At 39.2% G+C, this 27,579-nt stretch overlaps 2 protein-coding genes and 1 non-coding gene across 5 annotated transcripts; 2 read left to right on the plus strand and 1 right to left on the minus strand.

Annotated features, from left to right (window-relative positions):
* Positions 1-3,564: 3,564 nt before the first annotated feature.
* Positions 3,565-3,636, plus strand: trnat-cgu (transfer RNA threonine (anticodon CGU)). Its single transcript has one exon. It is a non-coding gene; the product is annotated as a tRNA-Thr (tRNA).
* A 5,182-nt stretch (positions 3,637-8,818) lies between these two features.
* pla2g10 (phospholipase A2 group X) lies at positions 8,819-11,508 on the minus strand. The gene is made up of 4 exons (XM_020094476.2): positions 11,354-11,508; positions 10,597-10,765; positions 9,818-9,924; positions 8,819-8,990 (listed from the first exon to the last, which is right to left on the minus strand). Exons 1-4 carry the CDS (start codon positions 11,388-11,390, stop codon positions 8,842-8,844), a joined length of 462 nt encoding a protein of 153 aa, XP_019950035.1. The 5' UTR covers positions 11,391-11,508; the 3' UTR covers positions 8,819-8,841.
* A 3,849-nt stretch (positions 11,509-15,357) lies between these two features.
* On the plus strand, positions 15,358-27,273 carry zc3h7a (zinc finger CCCH-type containing 7A). 3 transcript variants are annotated; one of them, XM_020094679.2, is made up of 23 exons: positions 15,358-15,480; positions 16,915-17,018; positions 18,920-18,959; positions 19,140-19,343; positions 19,773-19,931; positions 20,396-20,476; positions 20,650-20,703; positions 20,783-20,822; positions 20,917-21,260; positions 21,348-21,588; positions 21,698-21,726; positions 21,826-21,970; positions 22,068-22,226; positions 22,853-23,058; positions 23,537-23,637; positions 23,823-24,004; positions 24,167-24,240; positions 24,609-24,742; positions 24,830-24,935; positions 25,036-25,144; positions 25,217-25,350; positions 26,312-26,475; positions 26,560-27,273. In XM_020094679.2, exons 1-23 carry the CDS (start codon positions 15,373-15,375, stop codon positions 26,747-26,749), a joined length of 3,108 nt encoding a protein of 1,035 aa, XP_019950238.2. In that variant the 5' UTR covers positions 15,358-15,372; the 3' UTR covers positions 26,750-27,273. The 3 variants fall into 3 exon arrangements, with proteins under 3 accessions (XP_019950238.2, XP_019950237.2, XP_019950235.2); XM_020094678.2 differs by having other exon boundaries at positions 15,436-15,584; XM_020094676.2 differs by lacking the exon at positions 15,358-15,480 and adding an exon at positions 16,429-16,786.
* The last annotated feature ends 306 nt before the right edge of the window (positions 27,274-27,579 follow it).

Raw genomic sequence — 27,579 nt, forward strand, 5'->3', positions numbered from 1 at the left:
CAGTTTATTTACAGGGTTTAACTTGTCGGTCGTCTGCATCAAACATGCATTATGGAGTGAATGTAAAAAACTATTTACTGATGAGCTTGAAAAAGTTGCTATAGACTAGCAGGAGTGACATCATTGGATAAACAGTCAGATGTCAAAGAGATTATTATTTTGCTCTGCTTTTCCAACAAGAGACCGAAAATGTTGAGAAATCCTGGATCTGCCCTCTGATCTGGATTCACACCAAAAATTGAATGGGATCATCCTTAAAGACGGTTTCATTTAATCTTTCTTCCAAACAAACACACACACAACCAACCAAGAAACTGAGAGGGGTGAAAACATTATCTACTTGGTAAGTAACCAGACAAGTAAAATCAACCATTTACCAGATTAGTACAGTCCATCATTTTGCTGGACAGATTTAGTCATATCACTCTTGTTTACATAATAGAAAAAATTTTGAAAAAAATTATACATTTACAGTATATTCTCACAGGCATGAGGATTCCTGCACAAGCACACCAAAATAAGATATATTTTTAAAAACAGTACAACAATAAATAATTAAATAGGTCGCTACAGTAAAACCTCTTATTCTCTCGGGGAGTGAGGAGCTTGGTGTTCCAGACATGAACAAAAAATACCCCAGATCCATGTGATCTCAGACTGAAACATACTGTATCTGTGAGGTTTATGGTTTAATAACGAAGCTGCTGAAGAATAAAAATGGAAAACTATAAGTAACTCCAGTTATCTAAAGTCTGATGGGTTAACTTAAAGATTCTTATCCTGTTTTATTGTTGTAGATACTTTGCTTTTAAGACATTAGAAGAGCTGCATTCTGCTCGATAGAGTTTAGCTGCATGGATATTCTCATTAAAATAAGAGAGGAAAACATATATACATTGTAATATGCTTTTATTAAAGGCTGATGTGATGATGAACATGATGATGATTAAGCTGCATCTCTAATGTTTTACCTAAAGTCTGATTGTCTTCCTCCAGCAGTTAGTCCATTTATTGAGGATTCCATTGTGCAAGTATTAAACTCATCCATCTACAGTGAAGCACAATGTTGCCAACACACTTCTATGCCATCAATTTGTTCCTGAATAGAAGAAATAGATGTTATGTTCGGTTTACCGCAGACCCCGCTATTAAAACATTTCCAATATATATATATATATTCAAAATAATAATTATCAATTTGCAATGATTCCTAAGATGTCGTTTTCAAATTCTCATGACAAAGAAATGCTATTGGGGCTTGATCATTTACAGTTTAACCATAAACTTCAGGCATAATTACAAAATACATAAATACAATATAATATAAGAAAATAATGATTTTCTACATAAAATGTCAACATAAACGCAGATACCAATATTGCTGCTAAAACTATAAATCAATCGGAATCTAATTCCTTCTGCTCCCTCAACTTTGAGATGTAGCATTTATCTTTTTTTTTCATTCATCTTTTTCATTAATGTTCATGTATTAGCATCAGCAATCAGCATTATACCTCACTTATCATTTTAAATTGTGGCTTGTTTTATTTTACTTAAGTGATATTTCCGCATTTCCAGGAGGTCTAAATTAAATCTTCCTATGTGCTTTATAAGAGTCTCTGCTTCTTTATCCATGCGCTGAAAATGTGCACTAAGCAGGTCAAGGTGAATATCCCACATCTGTGATTTCCACTGCTAACTCATTCCCAATGGAAATGAGTCTTATTCATTTTTCAAACAGCCTCTGGGTTATCTGATCCACACACAAAAAAAAGAAAAGAATAAGAAAGAAAGACAGAAAAAATAAAGCCCCTCTGGCAGTCATTCATCTTTGATGTTTGGAAAAGAAAGACAGTGAAAAGCTGCAGTCTGGCTTCATGCATATTGTATTGCTGAGAAAAGAATCACAGCCAGCCCACTGGTTCTCATAGTTATTAGCTATGCAAGTTCAATCTCAGTCTGTTCTGCTCTGATATGGAACAAAATATTTCCCGACTGTGCAGTTTGCCATCAAACTTTGTTTGGATATTCATGGTCCCCAGAAGACTCCCCATGTTTTGGTGACTAGACCACACCTGAAATTGACTGCGTTGCTATGGACACCAATATTCCGATATAAACCCAAATAAGAAAATAGTCTGAATAAAACGCTGCCATGTAAACTGCCTTTTCTATTTACCTTAACTCGAATAGGCTCATACTCGGAATAAGCAATAATCCAACTAAGACATGTTTGGATAAATTAATTAGATATGTTTCAACGTATTATCATGTCCTATTGCAGTCTTCACTGCACTTCATGACATCCACATACAGCAGATACCAACTGCTTGATGACACATGCCCACACAAGATTGACACAAGATTGAAAAATGTAAAGGAGTTTCTTAGCTTCGTATGTTAAACTATTTCAGGTGGAGGTTTTAAAACTGGTGAATAGCATCAGATGTAATGGTAGAGTGGAAGTAATAGCATGAGTCGTAATCAGGCTACGCTCTGTACCATGTAAACTGGAATATTAATGGAATATTCTATTAGCAACTCATGTAAACACCATAATTGTTATAAAATCTTATTCAGAATAAGGTCAATACTCAGAATAATGGTGTCCATGTAAATATAGATATTGTTAGGCCATGACATCCTTGATCGCCACCTGGTGGCTGACTGCAGTATGGGTAAAAAAGGCTACATCTTCCATGCTAGTGGGTGGGACATGGAACAAACTAAAAAGTCAAAATAGCTGAGGCTGACTTGGTATGCATTACATTATATTACATTTCATTTATCCAAAGTGACTTACAATAAGTGCATCAATCATGCAGGATATGTTGGCTTCATTTCTGCAGAGTGGGAGGAAGTGGAGATGCATCGTCCATCTTTATACAGTCTTCTCAAGTATGTAGTCACCTACGCCCAGATGTCTTCCACACCCATGAGGGACATATTAATGTGAGTTAATGTCCCCACCATGTGTCCCCTATCTAAACACTATGGTCTGAAAGTGAAGTTTCTATCAGATTATGAGCCTCTTTAAAGGGACACGTGGATTCTCCTTCCAGCCTTTGAGCAGCCATCACGTCACTGAGGGCAGGCTACAGAACACAAACACATCAGTGTAATGCAGCAACACACACTGCATCCTCCGGAAGTTGAACCAACGCGTCTCTGAAACGATCTCATCAAACTTTAAACATTTAAAGCTCCATGACCCTGTAGAACACTGAAGAGCTGACTGTGTGCAATGATCACAGGCTGTATAGAGAGGGGATGATCCACAGTGAGGCAGGTCCTCACCTTCTCTGACATTCTTTTTGTCTGTTCCGGACAAGTTGCTCTCACGCGGTAGATAACAGCGTCCCCTTGTGTCCATAGTACAACAACACATGTGTTCAGGTGGTTAAACTCGGCAGCTTCCGGGGCTCGTGTTCGCTCTGGAGGAGGAAGTTGATCTTTGACAGAAGGTGTGAAACAATACCGAGCCAAAACCGCCGCTGTTATATATCCGCAGAGCTTGAATGTAGCTGTACCTTTATATATAAATATAAAATGTGGCACAGCGCAGGCGCGGTGGCCAAGTGGTAAGGCGTCGGTCTCGTAAACCGAAGATCGCGGGTTCGAACCCCGTCCGTGCCTTTTGTGAGCCTTTCTAATGGAGAAGATGCATCCTACTGTCTGTGATCAGGTCCACTACAATAACACTGCTTCACCATGTAGTACAATATAAGATACTATTACAAACAAGGCATAATACACACTAACAGAATATCTTACATAAAAACTTTGCATGGTCATGTTTGGATAGTCTCTTTCTGATCAATGTGAAATTAACACAGAATAGCAACAACTCATGTTTCACAGAGAGGCCTGCATATTGAATTAGTGGAAAAGTAGAGCAGTAAGGTAAAATTTATTTGTATTTAATTTTAAGTGGGTTCATTGTTAAGGGGTAAAAGGTTCATATGAATCAGTATAATATTTATTTTATAACAATCTCTATAAATATACTGTGGGATATATAGGTCACTAGTATCAGTGATTCTCAAATTCAAGACAAAACTAAGTAGAACACAGAAATATTCAAGGTTCCTAAAAATAAGGTGTGAATGGGTGAAATGCCAGGGATAAATTTGAAAGAAAAAAAAAGAAGAATCCAAACACAATCAATATACAGTGTCACTGCATTTCCTGACACACCACTAATCACTTCCTTCTAGGCAGGAAAAGGAGGACTTGTCATAATCACATTCACTGTCCGGTAAATACATGCAGTCATGTCTGTGTGTATGTATGTGTCCATGTCATTGTACATGTGTCTTCTTAAAGGACATTAGACATGGTTCTGTAATATTAATATGAGCAGTCCTTAATAAGAATGAAATAGATGTTGGCCTCTTTTAAATCAAGTGGAAAAAGGCCCAGACTTACTACAGCAGAAAGACGTTAATGTAAGAAGAATGAAACAAAAGGAAATATAGTCCAGAAACAGCAACTTGACATAAATCACAGAAGGACAGTGATCAGCTAAATGTTTCAGATTTACAGTCATTGACGGTTGCTTTTCTTCTAAATCGGCTTTGAAAATATTTCAGGAAACACAATTGTTACTGTGCAATGTTTTTCACATCACACCATAATTATGCGAACTCAGCTGACAGTGATCAAGCAGACTGGTACAGTTTCCTTGGCAACACTCTATGTTGCAGCATCAATGATTCATGATCTGGTTCATGCGGCAGTGTATCATTATATTTCGTTTCTAAAACGATGCATGGTGAAAGGAAACAAACAACTGGATGCTGCTGCAGTGGTTTGCAAAAAAAAAGATAAAAAATCTTCATCAGCAACATCCACAGCTACAATCAAATCTATATGTATGCTGCTGGAAACGATCATTTCATATTGTGAGGGAGGTGCAGAGCAGGTTCTTTGTGTGGAATCTGCTCCCACTTAGACCAGTATATTTCACATCAGCAATAAAGATAGGCTCTTGTTTGTAGCATGTAACCAAGGCCATTATGACTGACATCAGCCACTGTAGTGCCAGCATCTTATTTCCATTGTAACCTGGGTGATTTTTTAAATTTTTATTGACCCCGTAATCCAAGAAAATGTTAAAATATAATTATAATATAGGTGCTTATTGTTTATTAGTTTATGGGGATTTGTGCTATTGAGCTTTAAATAAATGTCACGATAGACACGAAGAGAAAAGAAGTAAAATGTCTTCAATTCTGGAGCCATGCAAAATGAAAGATTGCACTTTAAAGGTATACAACACCAACTTAAGTATAATCTCACTTTAGTGGAAACCAGTGCGTCATATAACGTTTCCTCCAACAGGAATAGGAAAGTAATTATCAGTCGCCTTCTAAATAGTTTCGACTTTTGACACCTGCTGTCTAAATTCCAGATACAGCAACAGTGTCATTCTTTGAGTTTTAAAGATTTTACTTTTACCACACTTTTCACACCGGTGAGGCCATGTGGTACAGGCTTGGAGAATAAGATTATAGAATCAGAGTTGTCTGTCTGATTATGAACCGAGGTGCTGTGGGAAAACAACGTATTCCCGGAAAATGGAAGCTAACCAACCAGGAAGGGAAAAGTTAAGATGCTTCATGTTTGTTGTCATATTCCCCTTATTTTGATGGATTGATGGAATTAATTTGAACAATAAAAACAAATACAACACACACTGCAGTGCAGTCATTACTTGTCTCCGGTCCCTCAAGGCATAAAGTACTGTTATAATGCAGCCCCCTGGTGGAAACCTCAGGTAATGATAAATATTGCCCACATCATGCTGAAGATAACAGCTTTGACTTTGAGAACTTTGTGTATGAGCTGCTGAGTTTGTGAGCAGATTTTGCACAAACTACAGTGTTGCTCTTCCCTTCTTTGTCAGCTAAAGAAAGACAAAGTCATATCATTAATAAAAGATGATAAAACATTTATCCCATGTTTAGTCCTGAAGAGAGTGTGAGAGTGAGAAGAGTGTCCAAAGAGTAAACATAAAGAGGACAGAGTCCAATTGGAGGAGGAAGAAAACAGGGTCTGTAACATGTAGTGTATAGGCAGCAGGTCCAGGCCCATCATGGGCTGCACACACTGATTTCCTTCTGTGTGGGCAGCAGCATTCGGAACTCTAAGGAGAATAACAAGGGATTACAAGCCATTCAAACCATGTGTTCCACTCTAAATGTGTTGCTTGTTATTTAAAAATGACAAAAATACATGGACTGTACCTATGTATGAGCATGTTTAAAAAGATCTTTATGCTTCTTCCAATTTAAACCAAAACATCATTGTTGGCCATCTGCCTCTTCACTGAGGAGCCAAATGGTTGATTAAAGAACGCAATTAGTGTGGAACAGGTTTCATCAGCTCAAACAGCAGGGATTAAAGAATGCGCTCATTCACCGTGACAACCACGCTGTTGTGCATATGTAGGAAAGACAACCAGCCCTCCTTCAAAACACAGGACGTCTTCAAGAGAGCCGCACCGAGGTCGGCCGAGTCATTTAAACTGGGTTTTATGTGTCAGCTGCAGCCGGTGTCGAAGTACCACTGGGGGTTTCACATGGCAACATGTCAGGATGAAAATTATATAATCACCTTGGTCATCGCTAAGAAACTGGAAAACAAATTACAGAGTGTTCATCACCATTAAAAAACAGGGGACATGGAAAATGCTGGTGTTCATAACACACTTCATTGCTGAGAATAAAAGCAGGAAGCCAAATTTAAGCTATTATTAATATGAAATAATATTTATAAATAGCTATGTGTATTAATAGCATTAGACAACATATTACACTGGAGTTTGCTGTGTCTTTTATCTTTGTTTGCTTTGCATCTCACTTTGTGCTTTTTTTGAGACTCTTTGTATTCATTTCACATGTCTTTGTTGTCGGGTGTTTTATTGTTGTATGCCTGGTTTTGGCTTCCCTGATTGACCTGTGTCACACCTACTTGTCCCTGGCCATAGCTCTTCCGGCTTAAAGTGAACTTTCACAATCTTTAAGTCAACAGTGGCAGACAGAGGGTGCAGTCTGCTGAAGATACTTAAGATAATATCAAAGACTAACAAAGACATGCACTGTATATAAAGACAACTGGGGACAAGTGAGATCATCAATAAAGTCCAGAGCTGGAATCCTTGACAAACCACTTCAAGGCAGCAAGAACTGCAGAGAGAGGTGAGCGGAAAATCTAATTTGCAGGGGTTAGAGGAAAATATATAACCTGAATTGATTTCTCTGTCTGCCTCGTGGTGGATAGAACGTATGACTTCCATAACTTCCGAGCTCATACCAGGCGAAGGTTGGACACAATCGAGCAAGTGTTTGTGGGCCATGACCCAGATACTTATTTCCAGTCCTGGGCCTTTGGACACTGCACCACAACATTGACTCCCGTTTCAATCGGCGTTCATGAGCTGTGTACCCTCTCAACAAAGAAACTGTGTCTTCCTGTGCGAGCCCCATAGACGGGGCTTTGGAGTGCAAAAGCTCAGTGGAGCAGTGACATCTGGGAGGGTTTTGTTTACTGTGATTACGGACATGATGGCGGTAGTGTTTACTGGGTGTCAGAGGGGAAATTAAGGTTTTGACTCCAGGGAGGGACTTGATCCGAGAGCAGTTCCCAAGCCAAACCCAAAAATCAACTGTGCGTGACCGTAATAGAGTGACTGACCGAGTGTCAAACACTAAACGCCACATTAAGGAACAGGCATCTCATTTAACAGAACTTAAATATATAAATAAAAGCTGTGAAATTGATGTTGGCAATGATTCTTTTGAAGCAAAAAATTGTTTGAGGGAGCACCCATGGTTGCTTGGATCTGGTGCTGGTGGGCTTCTAGTTTAGTGATTATGAATATGGCGCCATCTACAGGTAATATCTGGATCCTACAGATGCTATCATAAACCAGGTGAGGCCCCACTGGTTTGATGACACCATTTTTCTGTGGAGGCTTCTCACTAAGTAAAGGTCACATATATGACGTGTTGCTTGCTTAAGTGCAGGATTGAAAGCTGAGCTCATGCACTTGAGAGTTTTCCTTATGATCTCACACCCTGGTGAAAGTACACAAAGTTACCTAATAGCTTTCACTGACTATAACTTTTCCTGCAGGCTCCATTGGAAAGTTTCTTTGAGCACAATGATCCAAAACCGTTGTGTAATGCTTGGAAAACATTAGTGGAACAGAATACCTTTGAAAAACATTTTTTCTTTAGTTTTTAAATAGGGTCTGAATCAGTTGGAGAAAAAAGTGATCAGAAAGTGGTTTTCTAAGTTACTAAAATAAAACTACTAATGCAATATTTCATTTATGAATTAAAGAGTAAATAAAAAGTAGAAAAATCTCCAAATACTCTTTTTAATGAATTAGGAGTAGTCAAAAACAAGGCCAGAGCACAGGGAGGCAGCTTCAGAGTTATGAGGCTGGCTCTGTCCTGCATATAGTATTTCATTAATATAAGAGTAGACTGTTGTGGAGCAGCTACCTGAGCTTTCCCCTGCTGATCAACATCTGACCCTCAGCTTAGCTCTGACTGAGTCTCGGCACAGGAATGCTCAAGTCTTCTTTTTTCCATCTGCATGAATCTGCTGCAGCTCCAAATTCTTGTGACTGTTCCAGAGAGTCATGGGTTTGTCAGAAAAAAGGAGTTTTGCCTCTTGAAAAGGCAATATATTGTTCTATCCCTAAAAATACAACCCAGATAATGAGTTTAAAAATATAAAAATTAGAACCATTGACTGTTTTCACTGTCATCACCGTAACATTTTGTATTTACAAAAGGCAATGCAGTACGAGCAGATGTGTTTATTGTGTCAATAAATACTACACATTGGTTGTTTGTATCCGCACATAAAATCCGGCCACACAGCATATTTTCGGATGAAAGGTGCTTTTCTCAAACATTTGGCAGCGTCTCTGTCACATTTGCACAGCAGCTTTTCACAGTTGTCCTCCAAATCATCTGTAATGGAGAAAGTACAATAAAAGGGTTCGGGTTAGTCAGTGACAAGCTGGAAACAGGATTTTCATGTAAACGTGCAATTTTAGTGGTTTCCACGTGGATATAGAAAAAAAAGTATTGTGATCACTTGTTCTAATGTTTGTAAGATCTTAACTTCTACAACTTCAGTAATTACTGCTTTGAAATTGTTAAATCAGAGAAATTTGGTGCCTGAGCAGGAAACTACAAGGGAGATTTTATAACTGGTGTTTTAATGAGTAAACCTCATCAAGGTTGTTGCTATTTATAATTACTAGCGCAGCATCTGCTCTGAACCTGCCTGTTTGGAGTGGGCTGTTCTCCGGTCCTGTGGTAGTGCTCCGGAGCTACTTCAGATTTATTCCTTGTCATTAGTGAGTCCCACTGCAACATTTTTGTTGTTTGTGTGCTGGACGTTGTGTGCAGAACTTTTTATAGACAGTTTATGGTGAAAAGTGAAGTTAGAAAACTTCTTGTTCATCCTACCTGGTTTATCTGCATAAACATTTTATGGTCAATGTTTTTCATTTAATGAAACTGAATTCATTACAGCATTGCAGAGGGCTGATCGCCTGTTTTGTATCACTGAATGTATCATTTGTCCATATCACACCAAAACCAGCACTGCACTTCCAGGGGCCACTAAGAATACACATGAGAAGTGTGAGACCAATAAAATGAACAGTTTGCGTGATATGTATTCTACATACAGACATACAGACATTTAGGGAATCAGTAGGTAGATATGCTAGTAAGTATTTTGTTTTCCATAACACAAAAATGTTGGATAAGAATTAAATATGCAGTACCGCACTCAGCTGTCCTGTCCTCACATGTCCACTGATACTGGTCTGTTTTGGTATGGCATCCCAGCTGCTCTGCATCTCCATAACAGCAATCGTGCTTGTGGCAACACCTAAACGTAATACAGAAAAACATTAGCAACAGCATGATTGTTTTATTTTGAAGGCTGAAGCAGTCAAAACTCTGTCTAGACTTCACAGGGTCAAGAAAGCAGTAGGTGGGTGAAGTCACTATGCTGTGGTTTAAACTGCACCACTGCTATTTTAAAGGCAGGGCAAGAATCACCACATGGGTTTTCTCAACAGATAGTTAGCAGCTTACTGGTTTTGTGGGGGTTCAATGCCTTGCGGTGAAGAAGGAGGCGGCAATTAGGATTTGGGTGTGGAATTTTTGGACCTATTTTGAATCGACCACTGGGCCATGTGAGCCGGGTGAATTTGGACATTTCCTCCCTCCATCCCATGGCACAGCGTTTGTGGTTCAGTCGATTCATTAGCGGAAACTGTGTGTACGCACCAGGACCTAGCATGACTAAAAAGAGTCGAAGGCCTTCAGGAGGAGGAAAATAATGTGTACATACCAACCCTGGAGTGGAGGGCTAAACACCACCAAAGCTTCCTGGATTATATAGTATGCTCCACATAATGTATAGGTGGGCCATATATAGAGTGTCAACATGTTTACATTTTGGTGCACACGCTATCATCTGGTGTTCTGACACATGAGATGTATTTTCTTTCGGGGCCGGGTTCGAGAGAAGTGCGATTTAAAGCTGCCGCCTCACCAGTCCGCCCTGTCTCTGGGCCAGCCCTGACCACCCAGTCCACAGTAGCATCCGTACATCATGTAAGCCAGGGCAGTTCTCCCTGTGCTACATTTGATGGCACCCGCCAGCTCGAGTAGCCCTCTCTTTGCCCGTTGGGACCTGCGTGCTGCCACAGAGGCCACAGCCACTGCAAAGAGCAATAAACAACAGAAGAGGGAGAACAAACTGAGCTAGCTCCTTGGAAAATGAGTCTCACTTCATGTGGCACTTTGTTTTTTTGTCGCAGAATTTGCTAAATGTGATACAAACAGGAACACTGCAGATTCACAACATCTTACTTAAGCATTAAAGTCTCACAAAAGTGTGTTTTTGCAGGTGTATTGACTTAAGATATCATTGTTTTCCAGCTCCATATTAAATCTAATCAATCAAGGTGTTTCCACATATGAACCCTTTAACAATAACTGAGACTCAGATAAGACTTAACACTTTCCTTCATCTTACGCCTCAGGAGCACCAGGAAAAACTACACTCTGCTGCCTGAAAAGCTCAACCAGCTTCATAGTAGAAATGAAGGAAAAATAAATATTGTATAAAACAACATCGCTTTTATGTATTTTCACTTGCTGCCTTAGAATAACACTCTCAGTCACTTGTAGTTTCCCCTCAAGGCTTTCAACTTCACCGACTCCCTTCTTTGGTCTTAGAATATGTTTAAGCCCTCTGCTTTTCATCACCAGTAAAATCTTCACTTCAAAGTAAACGAGAAACTCACCAGACAACAGGAGAAGCAGCCGGTAAAACGCAGACATCTCATGCAACAGGCAGCTCGACTCCACACTGTTCACTTCCAGTCTGTCAGTCCGAGTGGGGACATAGAGTGGAGAGCTTTTTTTAGATGCTGTTTGAATAATCTCCTGAGCATCACTATTGGCCAGAGGATAATCCAGTGTTTGTAAAACAGTACGCCCCCTACAGGAAAAAGCCTACTGTTATTTATTTTTTACAGTAGTGCAAAAGAATAATTGTCACTTTCCAATAAAATCATTTCTAATTTATTTTGTTTCTTTAACCAACTGTATTATTTCCTGCCTAAATGTTCTTTTGTCTTTTTTGTGGCCTATGAAAATAACAAACAGAAATTCTGGGATGTTACACAGGGTTTTAAACAAAGTTTCTCCCAATAAAGTTTCTGATTCTCTGACTGAACAGCATGTAACACAAGAAAAAAGAAAAATCTAAACTTAACAGATCGTAGTCACTCCGCATGGTAATTTTAGATCTGGAGTTTACCAAATATCTTATTACCTTCACCAAGAAGTTTGTGTTTTTCGTCTGTTAGTTCGCAGGATTACCACAAAAACAACTTGACAGATCACCACAAAACTTAGTGGAAGGATACGTATGGGACCGCTGGGACTCCGCTGGGTGGAGTTATATGGTCTCTGAGTGCAGTAGTCATACAGAATATACAGGGTACAATAAATTTGAATTAGCTTTAACTAAAATAAGGTTTTCTTAGAGTATAAAAAAAGCCAAACAGACCAATCAAATCAACGCCAGAGATAATTGTTGCTCTCGTTATTGCCACTTACTTTAAGCAACACAATACACAGTGTAGTTTCACTTCCTCTTAACAGATTCAACCAGACATGATAATAACAATAATCACACTCATAATGACACAGTTTTTCCTCCATAATGATGAAGAGATCGACCTGTGCCTCTCTCCCATCTCTTCCTGCTGTAAATAAACATGTCAGTGGGGTAAACAGAACAGAGCCTGTCCCCATTAAACAACCACTCAGGACATACTGTAGCTATCATTATTGTCAGCATGATTTACCGAGCAGCACTCCAAGTGTCTAAGTTTAACAGCCGAGGTTGTTTCTTTGACAAATTGCAGAGCTGAATCTGGAAACGGCATGAATCCTGTCATATCTCTGCCTTCCATCTTTTTATTATGGTTTCCTCAAGTATATTTTCTGCTCTGACACACTGGACTCCATTGTCATCCATAATGTGCTAATGTCAGGCCAGCTAAATCAAAAAAGACACACGGTTTGGGCTTTGATAACAGGGGAAACATTCACAGTGTCTTTTTTTGTGTGTTTGATGCAGTTCCTCAGTGATGCTTCTGCACACTGTGAGATAAGCGCCTCCTCCTGGCAGTTATTATAGCTGTCAGCAGGACTGTACTGCATCCATATATATATATATATATATATATATATGCAGTTCAGCCAATCCACTGCAACAAAACATCCAGTCAAAGATAAGATCATATCAAGCTGAACCCACCATCACTGAATATATATGTAACACCTGATAAAGCAACAAATCTGCAAAGAACTGAGCAGGAAGCAGGAAATAGTTGAGGAGGAAGCAGGAAGTGGTGAAGAAAATGATCTAAAAAGCCACTATCAGATTAAATGAGCAAAAGAAAACATGACAGATTCAGAAGACTGCATAGACTGATTATAGAGATAGGTGTTGTGTCTTCACTTAGTCCCACTATCCAGAAATGAAGCAAAAAAATTCCTGGACATCTTCCACATTTGGAACCAGTCAGCACAATAGCGATCGGGGGAAGGAACCGCGGTAGTGCACAAGCTCGACCAATCTCGATTCAGTGTGGGCTGTCAAACCTAACTCCTTCAAGCATCATATAACATATAATAATAACATCAGTGTGACTAGAACTAACTAAAATGACAGAAACCATCTTTGAGGGGGGGGAAAAGGCCTGTGCTTTGACCTTTTAGTTTGGTCCATGTCCCATCTATTAACATGGAGACTTCAGGTGATTTAGACGTCATGTCGGCCACATTTATGTTCAGACTATGGTATCAGCCAGTATTACATCCTTAATTTCGATTAAAGAACAAACTCAATGTCTGTAAATGTCAATTAAAAAAAATTAAAAAACTAAAGTAAACAAAACACCCAGCCAACATTGAGATCAGCTGAACCCACCCTGATTAAAACAGTAATGTCAGTCTGAAGTTGGCTTTAGCTACAACTGTGCAATGAACCGAGCAGAGAGAAAAAGCCCAAGTAATGAGGTTATTTTTTCCAGAAGGTTCAGGATGATGTGATTAAGATTGTACGAAGACAAATGATCAAAAAAAGACATTTTCTGACTGTGTCCACATCAAACTGTAAAAATCTCTGAAGTAGAAAAAAACATCTAGGCAATGTTGAGATCATGTCAATATGAAGCCTTTATACACCACAAATGTGCAATAAACCAAGCAGTAAGCAAAATCTCAGGCATTTGATTCATTTTACTAGTTTCCTTTAACATAGCCACTCAGAAGTTTGAGGAAGATCTGTTTGTACCAAGACAAATTATTTAAAAAGACACTTTCAGATAAATTGAGAACAACAAAAAGTGAGGGATTCAGAGAATTGTGTCCGTATCAAACATTGTTACGTCCAAAAGATCCAAATGAATGTGGCCAGGGTAGAAAAAAAAATCTCTGAGGTACACAAAACAAATTAAAAACCTATGCTGCAGTTGCCGACCGACTCCTCTTTGTAAACTGCTGTTTTCACTTTTGCATAATGGAACTGACATTTCACACATGACTGACAAAATGCAGACAAAGAAAAGCACTTTAATTGGAACAGTTTTTTCTTTTTTTTAAATGTCTACCGGATGTTGGTGGATTTCACATGAATGAGAATCAGACAGCGGCTCCAAATAAATCTGAAAAGAGAAAAAGAAGCAGTCAGCAAACGATTAAAAGGAAGATGTCAAGTCGTTGGAAGTCTGCCTCCTCATGCAGATCTACAGATATACTTCTGCTGCTCTAACATTTTATACTTGTTTTGTAAACCCTCATTAAGTCGTGCACCTAATTAAAACACAGAATGAAACAGAATCAAAAAACATATGTAAAAATTGTCTTTGCTTTTATATTTCATGCATATAAAAATGTCAAAAAGAATTAGCTCATAGAGTATAGTATATGAGAGTCCGAGTATATGATTTTATGGCCTCCTAAGGTGTGTGAGGTTCAGTGGTAAGCCACAGAACCTCAGTTCAAACCAGTTTGGTTAGATTTTTCAAGATCTTTTCCAAGTCCAGGTTAAAAAACAGGAGAGTATCAAAAGTATGATGAATTCAAAGAGGAAATAAACTTGAAATTCACTGCCAAGATTTGAAGGAAGGGGAGTTGAGTTGCTTCAGGCTTGGAATGTTAATGTGAAATAGCTGTGTAGATTTGGAAGAATGGAAACAATGACATCAGATGAAGTCAACTGGTTAAAGTTGTCTTGCATCTGATTGATGAATCAGCAAACAAATAAATAATGGGTAAGTATCTTTTCTAAATTATGGTAAGATAATAATGAATAGTTATTAAAGGGGAGGAAAGTAACTATTCAGATATTTTCTAGAAAATAAAACTTAAAACAAAGACTTGGCTTTTGGACAATTTTTTTCAATGTGGCAATGTGCCTTTAGAAAGCCGTTTCTTGTAACCCAACTAGTTTAGTTTGCAATTAAGTGACACACAAAGGGAAATAAATTTGATCTACACATGCAAACAGATGGTAATAAGCTGCGACAAAGGGCGGATCCTCATGCTGAGGGCAAATGAAATGCAACTGCAGCGATGTAACAAATACAATTGGAAATCTGTGCATCCAGAAGTCATGTCTTTTTTATATTAATGGGAATTTAATGTGTGTTTAATCATCCTTTCTCTACCTTTATCTGTGTATTTCCAAATGTAAAACTCTATATTTATAATTTATCCTGAAGTTGCATTGTCATGTGTATGCGAGATGCTGTCGTGTCCCACAGCTGCCTGCGGGGGGCAGCAGCGCTGTGTACTCGTTGTAGGCTCCGTCGCCCGTCGTAGTAGAAGAAGATGCAAAGGGCGGCCTTCCTCGGTACAGCCATCTAGCTAAGTTATTTTAGCTAAAAGGAAATAAAAACATTTCTCCTACTTTTAGATAACCGACGTAAGGTTTGTTTGGAATAAAGATCCATTCATGTGAGTACGCATAGCGGCCGCCGGTGGCTCGTTTCTCTGATATTCGCCGGGTCTCAGTCGGGAAGCTAAACATGTACAGATCGCTATTGTTTGCGTTGGGGAACTAGTTTAACTTGGACATGTCTGCGCTTTGTTACGTTCCCACTTCTCCCGTGGACGGAGTCCGGTAGCGTCATGGTTCCGGTTGAGTCTGTGTGTTTTACAGCGTAGTTTGAAACTGTTGCGCTTTATTTGAGGGTCGGCAGTAGTTAAAGTGTGTGTGGGCTACAAACAGCGAAGCTTTGCTAGCAACTGATGCCTGCTAAAGAGAAGTGTCCCCAGCCGTTGGTAACACACGTGCGCTAAGCATATACACCCATTATCGGACAGTTCTTTATTTCCTGGTTAAACTCACCTTTACTATATTTATTTCAACTGTCAGTCCTATGTAAGTATTTGTGGTTGTTTGGCTTCCGGGAACAGTAAAGTTCCTCAGAATTAAAGTTTGTTTTTGGCTTTTGCCATGCGAATCAGGACATGCGCACCCGCCCATTAGCTAACATGAAGTTACCACAACCTCTCTGCCCCATGAGTCGATAAGCAAATGTTGCTGTGACCCAGATCCTCTTCTGTGCAGGGACCCGTTTGAATTCACTTTAAAGTAACGTGGTTAAAACAAACCATAGCGATCAAACAGTGGCTGTAACGAAGCGGTGTTGGTTTGGTTAATTTGGCGGGTTTATGTGTCGTGATTTAAATCCTTAACGTCACCACACGACATACGGCTAATAATGACGTCATGTGCGCTAATAGGAACCATGTGGGTTGTTTGGATGAGCATCACTCATCGTGTTTCCAGGGAAGCACTTGGGGCTGTCAGATAGTAGATGCTACTAACTCTGACATTAAAAGTGTCCGACAATGGACATCCGTCTGTCAAAACACCAGTTTGAACAGATCCCTAAGTCCAGGATTCGAACCCCCCTCTCACCTACAGCTCCGGATATTTAGCACATTTTGCTGCAACTATTGGCAATAATCAGTGGGCGCTTGTTTTGTTGACATCGTTAGCTCCCCGGCTAAAAAAAGTTTATTTCCGGATCCGCACGGTCGACGCCATGACTAAATGCGGAAGCCATAAAAGTTGAAGTAGAGGAGGAGGAAGCTCATGTCGACAGGCTGCTATAGTGACCGTTAACCAGTTAGACAACCTGCTGCTGATGGTGATTCACTTTAAGGAATGGGTGTGATTGTGTTAACACTGTTGGGGGTTTTGCTTGTGTTTTTTTAATTTCTTAGTAATTGGCAACAATAATAATGATGATAATAATGATCCATGTCATCATTTCAGGTGCTGACTGAGGAGTGGATACTACAAGGAGCCATCATGTCCGCAGCATGTCAGGACAGGAGGAGCCGCTGGCAGGAGATCCAGAAAGGCTTGCAGTTCATCCAGTAAGTGTCACATAGGTCAGACGTCGTTGGTGTGTTTTTCGTGTACAAGCAAATGTCTGTGTCACGCAGGTATCCATCATTTTCTTAAGAAGATTAACTGGTGATGTTTGAAAGTCCTACAGTTGTTCTCACATTACATCCAATGTAACATATTCTGTCTGCATTTTGATTTAAACAACATACCACATTTTTTATTCAATGTATTGATCCAGGTGTTTATAAAAGTCTTAATAAATCTTTTTAAAACAGTGGTATGTTGTTCTTTTGAGAGAGAGAGATAATTCAACTCAACTCTTCATTATGACAGTTGTGTAAAGTCTAATGACTATTCTGTTTGATTTTAGCTTCTGTCTTATAAATCTGTGCCTGAGATGGGGCCTTGAATATCACTGCTGTCTGTGTTTGTGAGTTCATTAGAAGAAAAAAGCCTGGCCACCTCTGTAGACAGTGCAGTCCAGAGATGATCTGTCATTGTTGCATCATGTTGCGCTGTTAGCTGGTTGTCACTGAGTCAGCTGATTACTGACGTTTTGTCTTCTAATGTGGGTTTGTATTCATGTATCTGGTGGACTGGCTGTAATATCCACTTACTGTTTCAGAATTGTGCCAGGCAGCGCAGCATAGCATTTCATCTAATCTGACAAGGCTATTTATTCTTAAACAAAAGTGATACTTAAAATACCACAATGCTGTTATCACTGTGCAGTCAACGTGAAACTTCCCTGATGTCACAATGTGTGAAGTTTTAAGATGGATTAGCAAAATATGATGTCACTTTTAATGAGTTGTTTTTATTTACTAACCGCTTGAATTTAATTGAACCAAAACATTGAGGGGAATTAAATGAAGCCAGAGATGTGTTGAAGAGAAGCAAAGGTGCTTTAAGATGAGTAAAAATGCAAATTTTTATGTACAGTCCGGTTTTTTGCTGGTGCTATCTCTAGGCAAGGGAGCGGCAGGCCCCTCTAATCGGAAGGTTGGTGGTTGGATTCCTGACTCCTTCAATCTAGATTCCAAAGTGTCCTTGGGCAAGACATTGAACCCCAACTTTATTTTTTCGCCTGATAGTGTGTGATTGACAAAGACCTAGATATACACACAAGTAAACTACTCTGCATATAAAGCCCTTTGTGTTGTCGTTAGTCCAAGTCTTAAAATGCCAGACTTCAGCCGACTTTCATAACAAAACAACTTCACTGTGACTATCACACTATATTCCACTGTGACATTTAATGGCACATGAAATCAAATCTTTAAATCCTCAACAGCGCACCAAGTGAGTAATAACAGTTGCAGCCATTACTCTTGACAGTCAGCTCTGTTCTGCGTCCACATACAGATAACTTAATATAACTTAAAAATGAAAATGTAACAATTAGAATATTCTCATTGCTATGTTGAATCAGGTCTGTGGGGAGGGATTGTATTTTTGCATAATGTTGCATTTGCTGAACATGCAGTCAGCGTTTGCATGCACCGCAAAATAACTAAAGGCACACACGGGGGAATATCACACCCTCTTAAATTCATTTCCTGGAGTATTATTCTCACCTTAACCATAAATTCTACTTCCCCTAAACCAATCGATAAGACCCTGACTTTAATGTAAACATAGCCTTACTGTCACAACTAAATCGTATCCACCAGTTATATTGTGGATTAAATTAAATATGTTGCTGTGGCAATTTAAATAACATGGGTATTTTACTGAATTCATTTTTTTATTGATCTGTACAATAAGATGCTGTGTATGTAGTATAATCTTATTTTGTTCTGAATTAAGCTTCCATGAGTTTGATTGAACTCGAATAAAATCTTCATCGTCAGTTCTATTTCAGCTTTGTCATTTTTTCCAGTTGATGCTTTGAAAGGTTGTAACTCAAACCTTGTTTCCTTTTCAGGTCAACTCTTCCATTTCCAGGAAAGCAAGAGCAGTATGAGGTAAGTGTTGTAAATGTTCACCTACTATTAAGCATCAACACTTGTACTGCAGTAAGTACAACCCATTTAGCGGCAATGACAGGGCAACATAACATCAGAGAAAGCCTGTGAGCCTGCACAAATAAAGGAGTAGACCAACTGCACTGTTTTTAAACTAATCTGGTTCTTTTAATTTTCCAGGTGTTCATTAAAGACCTCGTGTGGAATCTTTTTGGAGAAGGAAATGATGTGTTTAACGAGGGGGAATGGACAAAATCCATCGAAATGTACACTGAAGCTTTGAACATAGCGGAGTACGCTGACTCTGAGGATATCTGTGTTCCAACTGGTTTACTAGAGACACTGTATGCAAATCGGGCTGCTGCATACCTAAATGTTGTTCCAGTAAGTAGATGACGACTGTCAGACTCGAATCTCTTTCAGTTTTACTCTGAAACCCTTAAAATGCCCACTCCCTATGGCCCTACACTTTACATAGCAAGGGCTCACTCTTCGGCTGTCCCCTAAACCTCACTGCACACTGACTGACAAAAAAGGGAACACTCAATTCTGTGGACTGCAGGTTCTCTGACTGATCATGGGCTTTGACAGGGCAGCACTGTATCTGTTCTGTCAGAGGAGCACCCTGTCAGTGAATGCATACTCATGTTACATGGCAGTGAACAAACACTTTAATGGGAGGCTACATACCACGCCCATACCTTATCATACTACTGAACACATGACTGGGCTCAAACAAAAGCAGTGCCTTGACTCTGTGTTTCCCACTACATTATAGCTTTCCATAACTCTGTGACATCTCTTTTTCTAAAGGGACTGTACGACCAAGCACTAGAAGACTGTGAAAAGGCTCTCCAGTTGAATGAGGGGAACTATAAAGCTCTGTACAGAAAAGCAAAATCTTTGAAGGAGATGGGGAGGCATCAGGAGGCCTACGAGACTGTTGCCAAATGCTCTTTAGTTGTGCCCCAGGTAAGGTGCATGATCCGTGAGTTTCATGTTTGCTTAACCAAATTGGCCGGTAATCCTCTAACTTTGTTATCTCTGAAAATGTGACAAAAGGTGAATGTCACACAGAACCGCCTGCAGGCACAGCACACTCAGTAGAGTCATGTTGTCATTAAAGGTCCCATATTTTGTATTTAATTTGAAGTTTTTAAAGCCATAAGAAGATACTTTGTGATTTGAGGCACCAAAAACAACTAGTTTGGGTAGTTTTCTCTCCGTAACTCAAGCAACAACAGGTTTGATTGTTTTCTGAATGATGTATGAGCAGGTTAAGTATTAATTCAGAAATTTCACGTGAAGCTGTTGTGGACCCACCATTGGTGAAATTGTCGATTACAATCAATTTGTGTTTGACACTGGTCAATCCATATTATAAACTTTAAATAAAATTTTGAATAATTGCTTCTAATATGTTATTATTTCCTCAGGATCCCAGTGTTACACAGCTGACTCAGGACCTTGCCAAAATTTTGGGATTGAAAATCCGTAAAGCTTATGTGAGGAGCAAGGTATGTGTGTTTCGATAACCATCTCAAACCCTTATGACCCGTAAAATGAAGAGAAGCCATATTAGAAAAGATAAAAGTGGAATTCCCCAAGAAAAACCAGTCGTTCTAGTTGAGGTCATAACAAAATATAATCTGTATAAATTTGTTGCTTTTAAAATTTCTTTTTTTAACAGCCTGCCTTGAATGTAATGCGAGGATCAAATTATCAAGATGCGTCATGTGACAAGGTAAGGAAGTTTTAATCCTAATTGCAAATCTGTATTTTCCCAAGAAACATGATTCAATTCAATTCTTTTCCATTTTCAGTTTTCCCATGGCTCATCTTCAGTTGAAGATATAGAAGTTGGTAAGTTTAATACTCATAAAGCTATGATTTGGTAATCAGAGCAGGTCAGGACAAAGGTCACTCAGTCATCTTATCTTCCCCTGATGTGTTTTAGAAGTGCCTCAGTTGACCCAGGACAGCAGCATTTGTGCTCCGGTCCTGGCTCCCATCCAAGCTCCAGTGGCAGTGCACCCGCCCCTGAATGATGCAGTGGTGGACGAATTTCCTCCCAACAACAGTATCTCATCTGTGACCCCATCTGAACCTCCGGGCTTCGAGTCCATTCCCGTGCCTGTGTCTGTGCCCACATCATCCCCTCTCCCTGTGCTCACATTTGTAAACGGGTGCAGAACCCAGAACCCTTGCCCCACACTTGAAACCAGTCAAGATTTTGACACAGACATTATTGGGGATGACCTAGATGATCTTCTTGACCAAGCTGGCCCCGAATCAGACATGGTTAGTGATCAGATAAGTAAAATGAGTGTGTCGACATCTGGAGAGAACTGTGAATTAATAGTTTCCATTCTTGTTTTGTTTGTTTAGGTTATACCCACAGTGAAGGGGCCTCTTCCTTTGCCGATCAGCATTGCCTCGGGCAGTTCCATGTCGAGTCCATTCCTAATGCCATCTCTCATCAACCCGTTTCTCCAGCAGTGCACTGTGACTCTGCCCCCGCTGTATCACAAATCAGGGACAAGTACATATTTTGATATGGACTCTTTTGAGGCCCTGCCCCCACCACTGGACTCCTTAGATACTCTCACCATGACAGACTTCAAAACGGGTATTTTTCTTTGTTACCTTTCTTCTGTAGTCATCTAGTATCAGATTTAGTAAGTAAGTTAATGGCTGGCTGATATTGTTTTCTTTTTTCTCTTGTGTCCAACTTTCAGATTATGCTACAAGTCCGTTCATTCCACTGGTAATTAATTCTACATGTTATTAATTATTAGGCACTTCAGCTGTGTGTTGTTACGTGCTTATATTTTGTCATCTCTTTTTCTTTCTTTTTTTATTACAGCTTAACAATAAGGAAACCCCAATGGGGATGGCAGTGGGTATGCCTGAGGTGAAGGGTCTTCCTGCTGCTGTGGATTTAGCAAAGAACCCGTTAGCTGAAACGCATGAATTCAAACAAGCCTGCTCAATGTGCTATGTCAGAATTGGTGAGGAATTGTTTTGTTGGGGGTTATTTAGACAGGGGAAATAATGTTTGGTGTAAATGTTTTTAAATTTGTATTTGTCATTTCCTCATATCCACAGGGCCAAGTGTGTTGGATTACGCACTCCATACAGAAGAGCATAAATGCAAAAAGGATGCATTACTCGGCAGAATCAAACATTCGCTAGATAAATCATGGAAGCTCATTCGGCCCAGACCAACAAAAACCCAATATGTGGGACCATATTACATTTGCAAAGGTAACATTAACAAATGTGATGGTTTTTTTTTTCCTTTTTTGCCCTTTATATTAAATCGTTGATTTTAAAGTAAATTATTTGAATGCCTCCGATAGCCAGTGGCCAGAAGCGTTATGTTTTGGGGATCATCATTCATTGTTTTGAACACAATACATCAGGAACACCTTGAAGGAATTTCTTCAAAGTTACACTTTGACACACATAGTTACCCCGTTAACACAATATCTTAGGAGTGTTTCGAGAATCCTTTCAAATTTGGTGCAAACGTTCACTTAGAGAGATTAACTGATTAGGTTTGGGTGGTCAAAGGTCATGGTTATCTCATCAGAGTCCGGAAACAAAATTATATAGACGGAAACAGCACTGGTTGGTGGAGGCATATAACCACAGGACGCTAATTCTTCTTCTGTCTCTAAAGCCAAACACTTTTTTTTCTCCAGAGGAAAAACATTTGCATAAATACGTTGTCATTTCATTAGTAAAGTAAAAGCAAAGACCCCCTCAGTTCCCTAAGTATGTTTACTTGTGTACCTTTACTGCCTCTATTCTTCTGTCTGCATGTTTCTGGGTCTTTTTACACTTTGCTGTATCTGGATAAGAACTAAACCTTCGATGCATCATTTCAGAGGTGGCAGTTGGAAAAGAGTGCCTGTACCCTGGCCACTGCACGTTTGCATACTGCCAAGAAGAGATTGACGTTTGGACTCTGGAGCGAAAAGGTTTTATCTCCAGAGAACTGCTCTTTGATCCTTTTGGACCCAACTCCAACATCAGGTTGACTGTACCCAAAATCTTACAGGAGCATCATGGGATTTTCATGTTTCTCTGCGGAGTGAGTAAATCGAATTTGGTGGTGTACATTTTAATAGAATTGCATGGGTATATCAACTTTTTACTAAAAGCAATGCACGTTAGCGGAATAGTTTTTCATTTCATTTATTGATTATTGTTCCAAATTTCACTCTTAATCTGAAAAATAAGGCATTTATATATGAAAATGAAGGGAATAATTGTGTTTATTGGAGTTTTCTTCTTCTGTGAAATCCTTTATTTTTCTGGTACTCATTAGTAGCTGTTAGAATTGGATTTCTAAGTGGATGCAAGAATAGAATATAATAATACATAAACATTTTCTGCTGCATGGTTGGTTTTATAGGCTGGCTTTTCTGCTGAGACTAAAACGAAACCTCCCCCAGCAGAAGCTCTGCTGTGTTACAGCCATGGAGCGAAGTGACGGATGTCGCCCCTATCAGCCTTCTGTTATTCCCAAAATAAATTTGCACTGGTTTTAAATTGAATGTTCTCCACAGGTCTGCTTTGACCACAAACCCAGAATAATCAGCAAAACCAACAAAGATGACCCTTCACTTTGCTCTCATCCAGTGACAAAGCATGTCTTCGAGGACCATAAGTGAGTCATTTCACATTTCCTACCTCTAAAAGCTCTGTGTTTAACTTAACAGTATGTATGAGCGGTAGACTTGACTTCAGATTCCAAATCATACATGAAAAGCAAACAAGAGCCTGTGAGGGAATAAGATTATGAAATGAGAGCAGGATATGATTGTGAGCATTGAAGTTCTGTTGGTCTTTTAGGTGCCTGGTCCATATTTTGAAGGAGAACACGGTCCGATATTCCAAAATCAGACCGCTGAGTCCCCATTGCCAGCTGGATCTCTGTCGCCATGAAGTCCGCTACGGCTGCGTGAGGGAGGACGACTGCTTCTACGCCCACAGCCTCATCGAGCTGAAGGTCTGGATGATGCAGCACGAGCTTGGTAAGACTTTCTTTTTCAATCCGCACTCAAATTGGTTTTATACCTGAAATACATGTCTAGGGTTCTTTTCTTTTCCACAAGCCCAAATGAACAATTTCTGCTGTGTCACCGCTAAATGAAACATAATTACTCATTTTGTATTTTGTATTTTGCATCATAAAGGTATTACTCATGAAAGTATTGTCCAAGAAGCAAAGAAGTTTTGGAATATAACAGCGTCATTGCAGGGAGTCCAGGTAAGTCATCAGGAGTCTGTTTGCTGCTGGCATTTCCTAACTCTTCAGTGTGATGTTACTTTTAACAAACCTCATTGACTTTGACTACAATCATAGTATATTTCCACTAACAGTTTAATAGAAGTGAATTGAAATTGTTATATAAACCATTTGTCATTTTTAGTTTTTGAATTAGTTTTCCTTGGATTAAGGCAGAGTTATTAAATGTGTCGGCAGTGCGAGACTTTCTATTGCAACACGAATGGCTGATTAAAGTGTATAAGTTCTCTGCAGCTTTGTTGGTTGATTTGTCGATAAGCATTCAGGTTTATCGCTTTGGCAAATTTGCTGCCTAGATTTTATACCATCCCTTCAAATCTTATCCGCAGCTTTCCAACACACAGAGGAGGTTCGGGCCTCCAAATCTGAAGATGATGTTTGTCTGTGGCCAGTGCTGGAGAAATGGCCAAGTAAGCGAAGCAGACAAAAACAAGAAGTATTGCTCAGCCAAGGCAAGACACACGTGAGTATTCAGAGGTCTTTGTTTATGTTAAAGGAAAAACCTGTGTAATCCAGTGCATAATCACAAAATCCGTCTTTTATGTTTCAGGTGGGCGAAAGACAGACGTGTGGTGCTTGTAAGTTCCCATGAAAGGAAAAAGTGGACAACAGTTCGACCGCTTCCAACCAAAAAGCCGATCCCGTCTCAGTTCGAGGTGTGCAAAACATTTTTCTAAACTGAACTTGCCTAATTTGTTCTTTGTGTCTGAAAACAAATCCAAGCAAGGATTACCATTTTTTTTTTTTCTTTCTTAGATTTGCATGCATGTCACATCTGGAAAGAAGTGTCAGTACACCGGGAACTGCACATTCGCTCACAGTGTAGAAGAACGAGACCTTTGGACCTATATGAAGGAAAACAATAGTGAGTTGGGCTCCCTTGCTTGATAGCATTAAGTTTATGATGCACACCCATTTTTATTCCCTCCTTATTCAGTTCCAGATATGGATCAGCTTTATGAGCAGTGGCTGCAGTCTCAGAGACCTGGCTGGGGTGATGAGACCTCGGGTAACTCTGTGAGGGAGAATGGCAAACAGATCCACATGCCAACAGACTATGCAGAGGAAGTGGTGAGTTTAAAGGCCTAGAGAACATCCGTGCTTTTGTCTGGTAACACGTTTAAACCTCTCTGTGGTATTTAGCTTGTAAACTAAGAGCCTATGGCTTTGTTTAGGTTGCATTTGACAAAATGCTGTAGGATAACACGTTAATTTACTTTTCCCATTTTGTTTTATCCGTTAATTGGCTTCAGCTATTACACTGGGTTGTTATGAAAACACAGACACATTAGCTGCAGCGTTTTATTGCTTTTGTGCTCAATTGTTGATGAAATAAACACAATTTGTGCCTAATAGTTAACTTGTGTGATAGAACGTAAGATTTTGATGTTTTAATTCAGTTTTATGCAAAGTCAGTAAAATAATGAAAATGGAATTTGCAACCAGACTGGAATAGTATCGCTTTATGCTCCTTTTTTGCAGCTATTGATGTGTATAATAGTTTAAGATGTAAATGGCTTAGCAATAGTCTGAATTTTCTAATAACCTTAATCCAAATAGCATAATAGATACAGGTAACATCAGAATAAGCAATAACCAATCCAGACTTGTGGAGTATTCCAACTTAAGTCGCATTATGTAGATATGTATTTTACAGACTCCGTGTTAACACAGAATCAATGTAATATTGTCTCCAACATGTAAATGGGGATATAAATTGAATATTCTATTACCAACTCGTGGAAACTTCATAATCAAAGAAAGTGTTATTCAGAATAAGGTCAACGGTCTGAATATTGTTCATGTAAACATAGTCATTCATGTTTGACAATGAAACCATGCATGCAGCACCTTTACCTCTTATGTGCTATTTACACCTGGTGTAAATAGCACATTAGCTGCTGTGTGAATGTTCTCACTGGGGTGAAAATAGACACTTAAAATAAAAATACACCACAATATATTCAGTAGTTTTGATAAACAGATGGTAATAAGTATTTGATGGAAATGAGATTGCTCTGTTTTTTCCCAGGCTGGCAATCACTGTTGGCTTTGTGGCAAAAACTGCAACAGCGAGAAGCAGTGGCAGCAGCACATCACATCAGAAAAACACAAAGACAGGGTTTTCAACTCTGAGGACGACCAGAACTGCTGGCAGTATCGATTTCCCACAGGCACTTTCAAAGTTTGTGAGAGGTGAGATTATCTGACGTAGCGTATTGTTTGTTCCCCGCTCCAGGGTTTTTGATGGTTGACATTTGGTATGTGGTGTTTTGACAGGTTCCTCAAAAGCACGTGCACAGAGGATGACTTCTGTAAGCTGGCTCACGGGGACCAGGAGCTGAAAGAGTGGAAGGAGCGCAGGGAATTCCTTTTGATGAAACTTGCCAAAGCCAGAAAAGACCATCTTATAGCACCAAATGACAATGACTTTGGAAAATACAGTTTTCTGCTTAAAGACATCAAATAATATGGCGACACTATCCATGCTCACTTGATGACAATGCAGTATTCCAACAGCCCTGAATCAGGTGATCCTTGAGAGCCTCTAGATGCACAGGAAGTAACCTGGTCACATCGTGGTTGTGAAGAGGGCGATCAGGACCGGCCCTCTGTTGGTGGCTTGTTTACTCTGATCAGAGCTACACAAGTGTTTTGGTTAACAGCAAATTATAAGTGTCAGACACTTTAAGCTTTGCTATGCACCTTTCAGTAGAAGATCTGACGTCGGTGATGAAAGTAGCATGTGTAAACCCTGATCAGAGATGTGATGAGATGTTCAAATACTTAACAGTTGACCTAAAAAGTTCAAATTTTTCAGAAGCGGTTTGTATGTTAATGACCTTTTGTTTTTATTTTTTCAAGTTTTAAGTATGGTATACTTAAAATACCAGTCTTTTATTTTAATCCATCAACATAGGTCATGTTCCATTTATCTAATACTGTTACCAGTGTAATGGTTACCACACCAAATAAAGCTTCTTTTATAACCTGTGTTTAAACTGCTGTGTTTTTAATTGATTACACATTTGTAATTATGGTAAAAGAAATTCAAAGCAAATACTCCGCTACAGGATAATTATATTGTATATGTCTATAACTGAGTCAATAATTAAGCAGCTTTTGACTTGATGTCGAAGCTGTTAACGTGGTTCCTAAGATCTTTATATTTATTTATATCATTAGTAGCTTTCAAATTATATAAAACATTCAAAGGTTCCCTCAAAAATAGTGAGAAATGTTCAAGTACCATGACACTAATACCTTAAACAAATCTGAAGTACTTTTTAACAATCTTTT

Source organism: Paralichthys olivaceus, chromosome 5 (assembly GCF_024713975.1).
Source record: "Paralichthys olivaceus isolate ysfri-2021 chromosome 5, ASM2471397v2, whole genome shotgun sequence".
NCBI lineage: Eukaryota > Metazoa > Chordata > Actinopteri > Pleuronectiformes > Paralichthyidae > Paralichthys > Paralichthys olivaceus.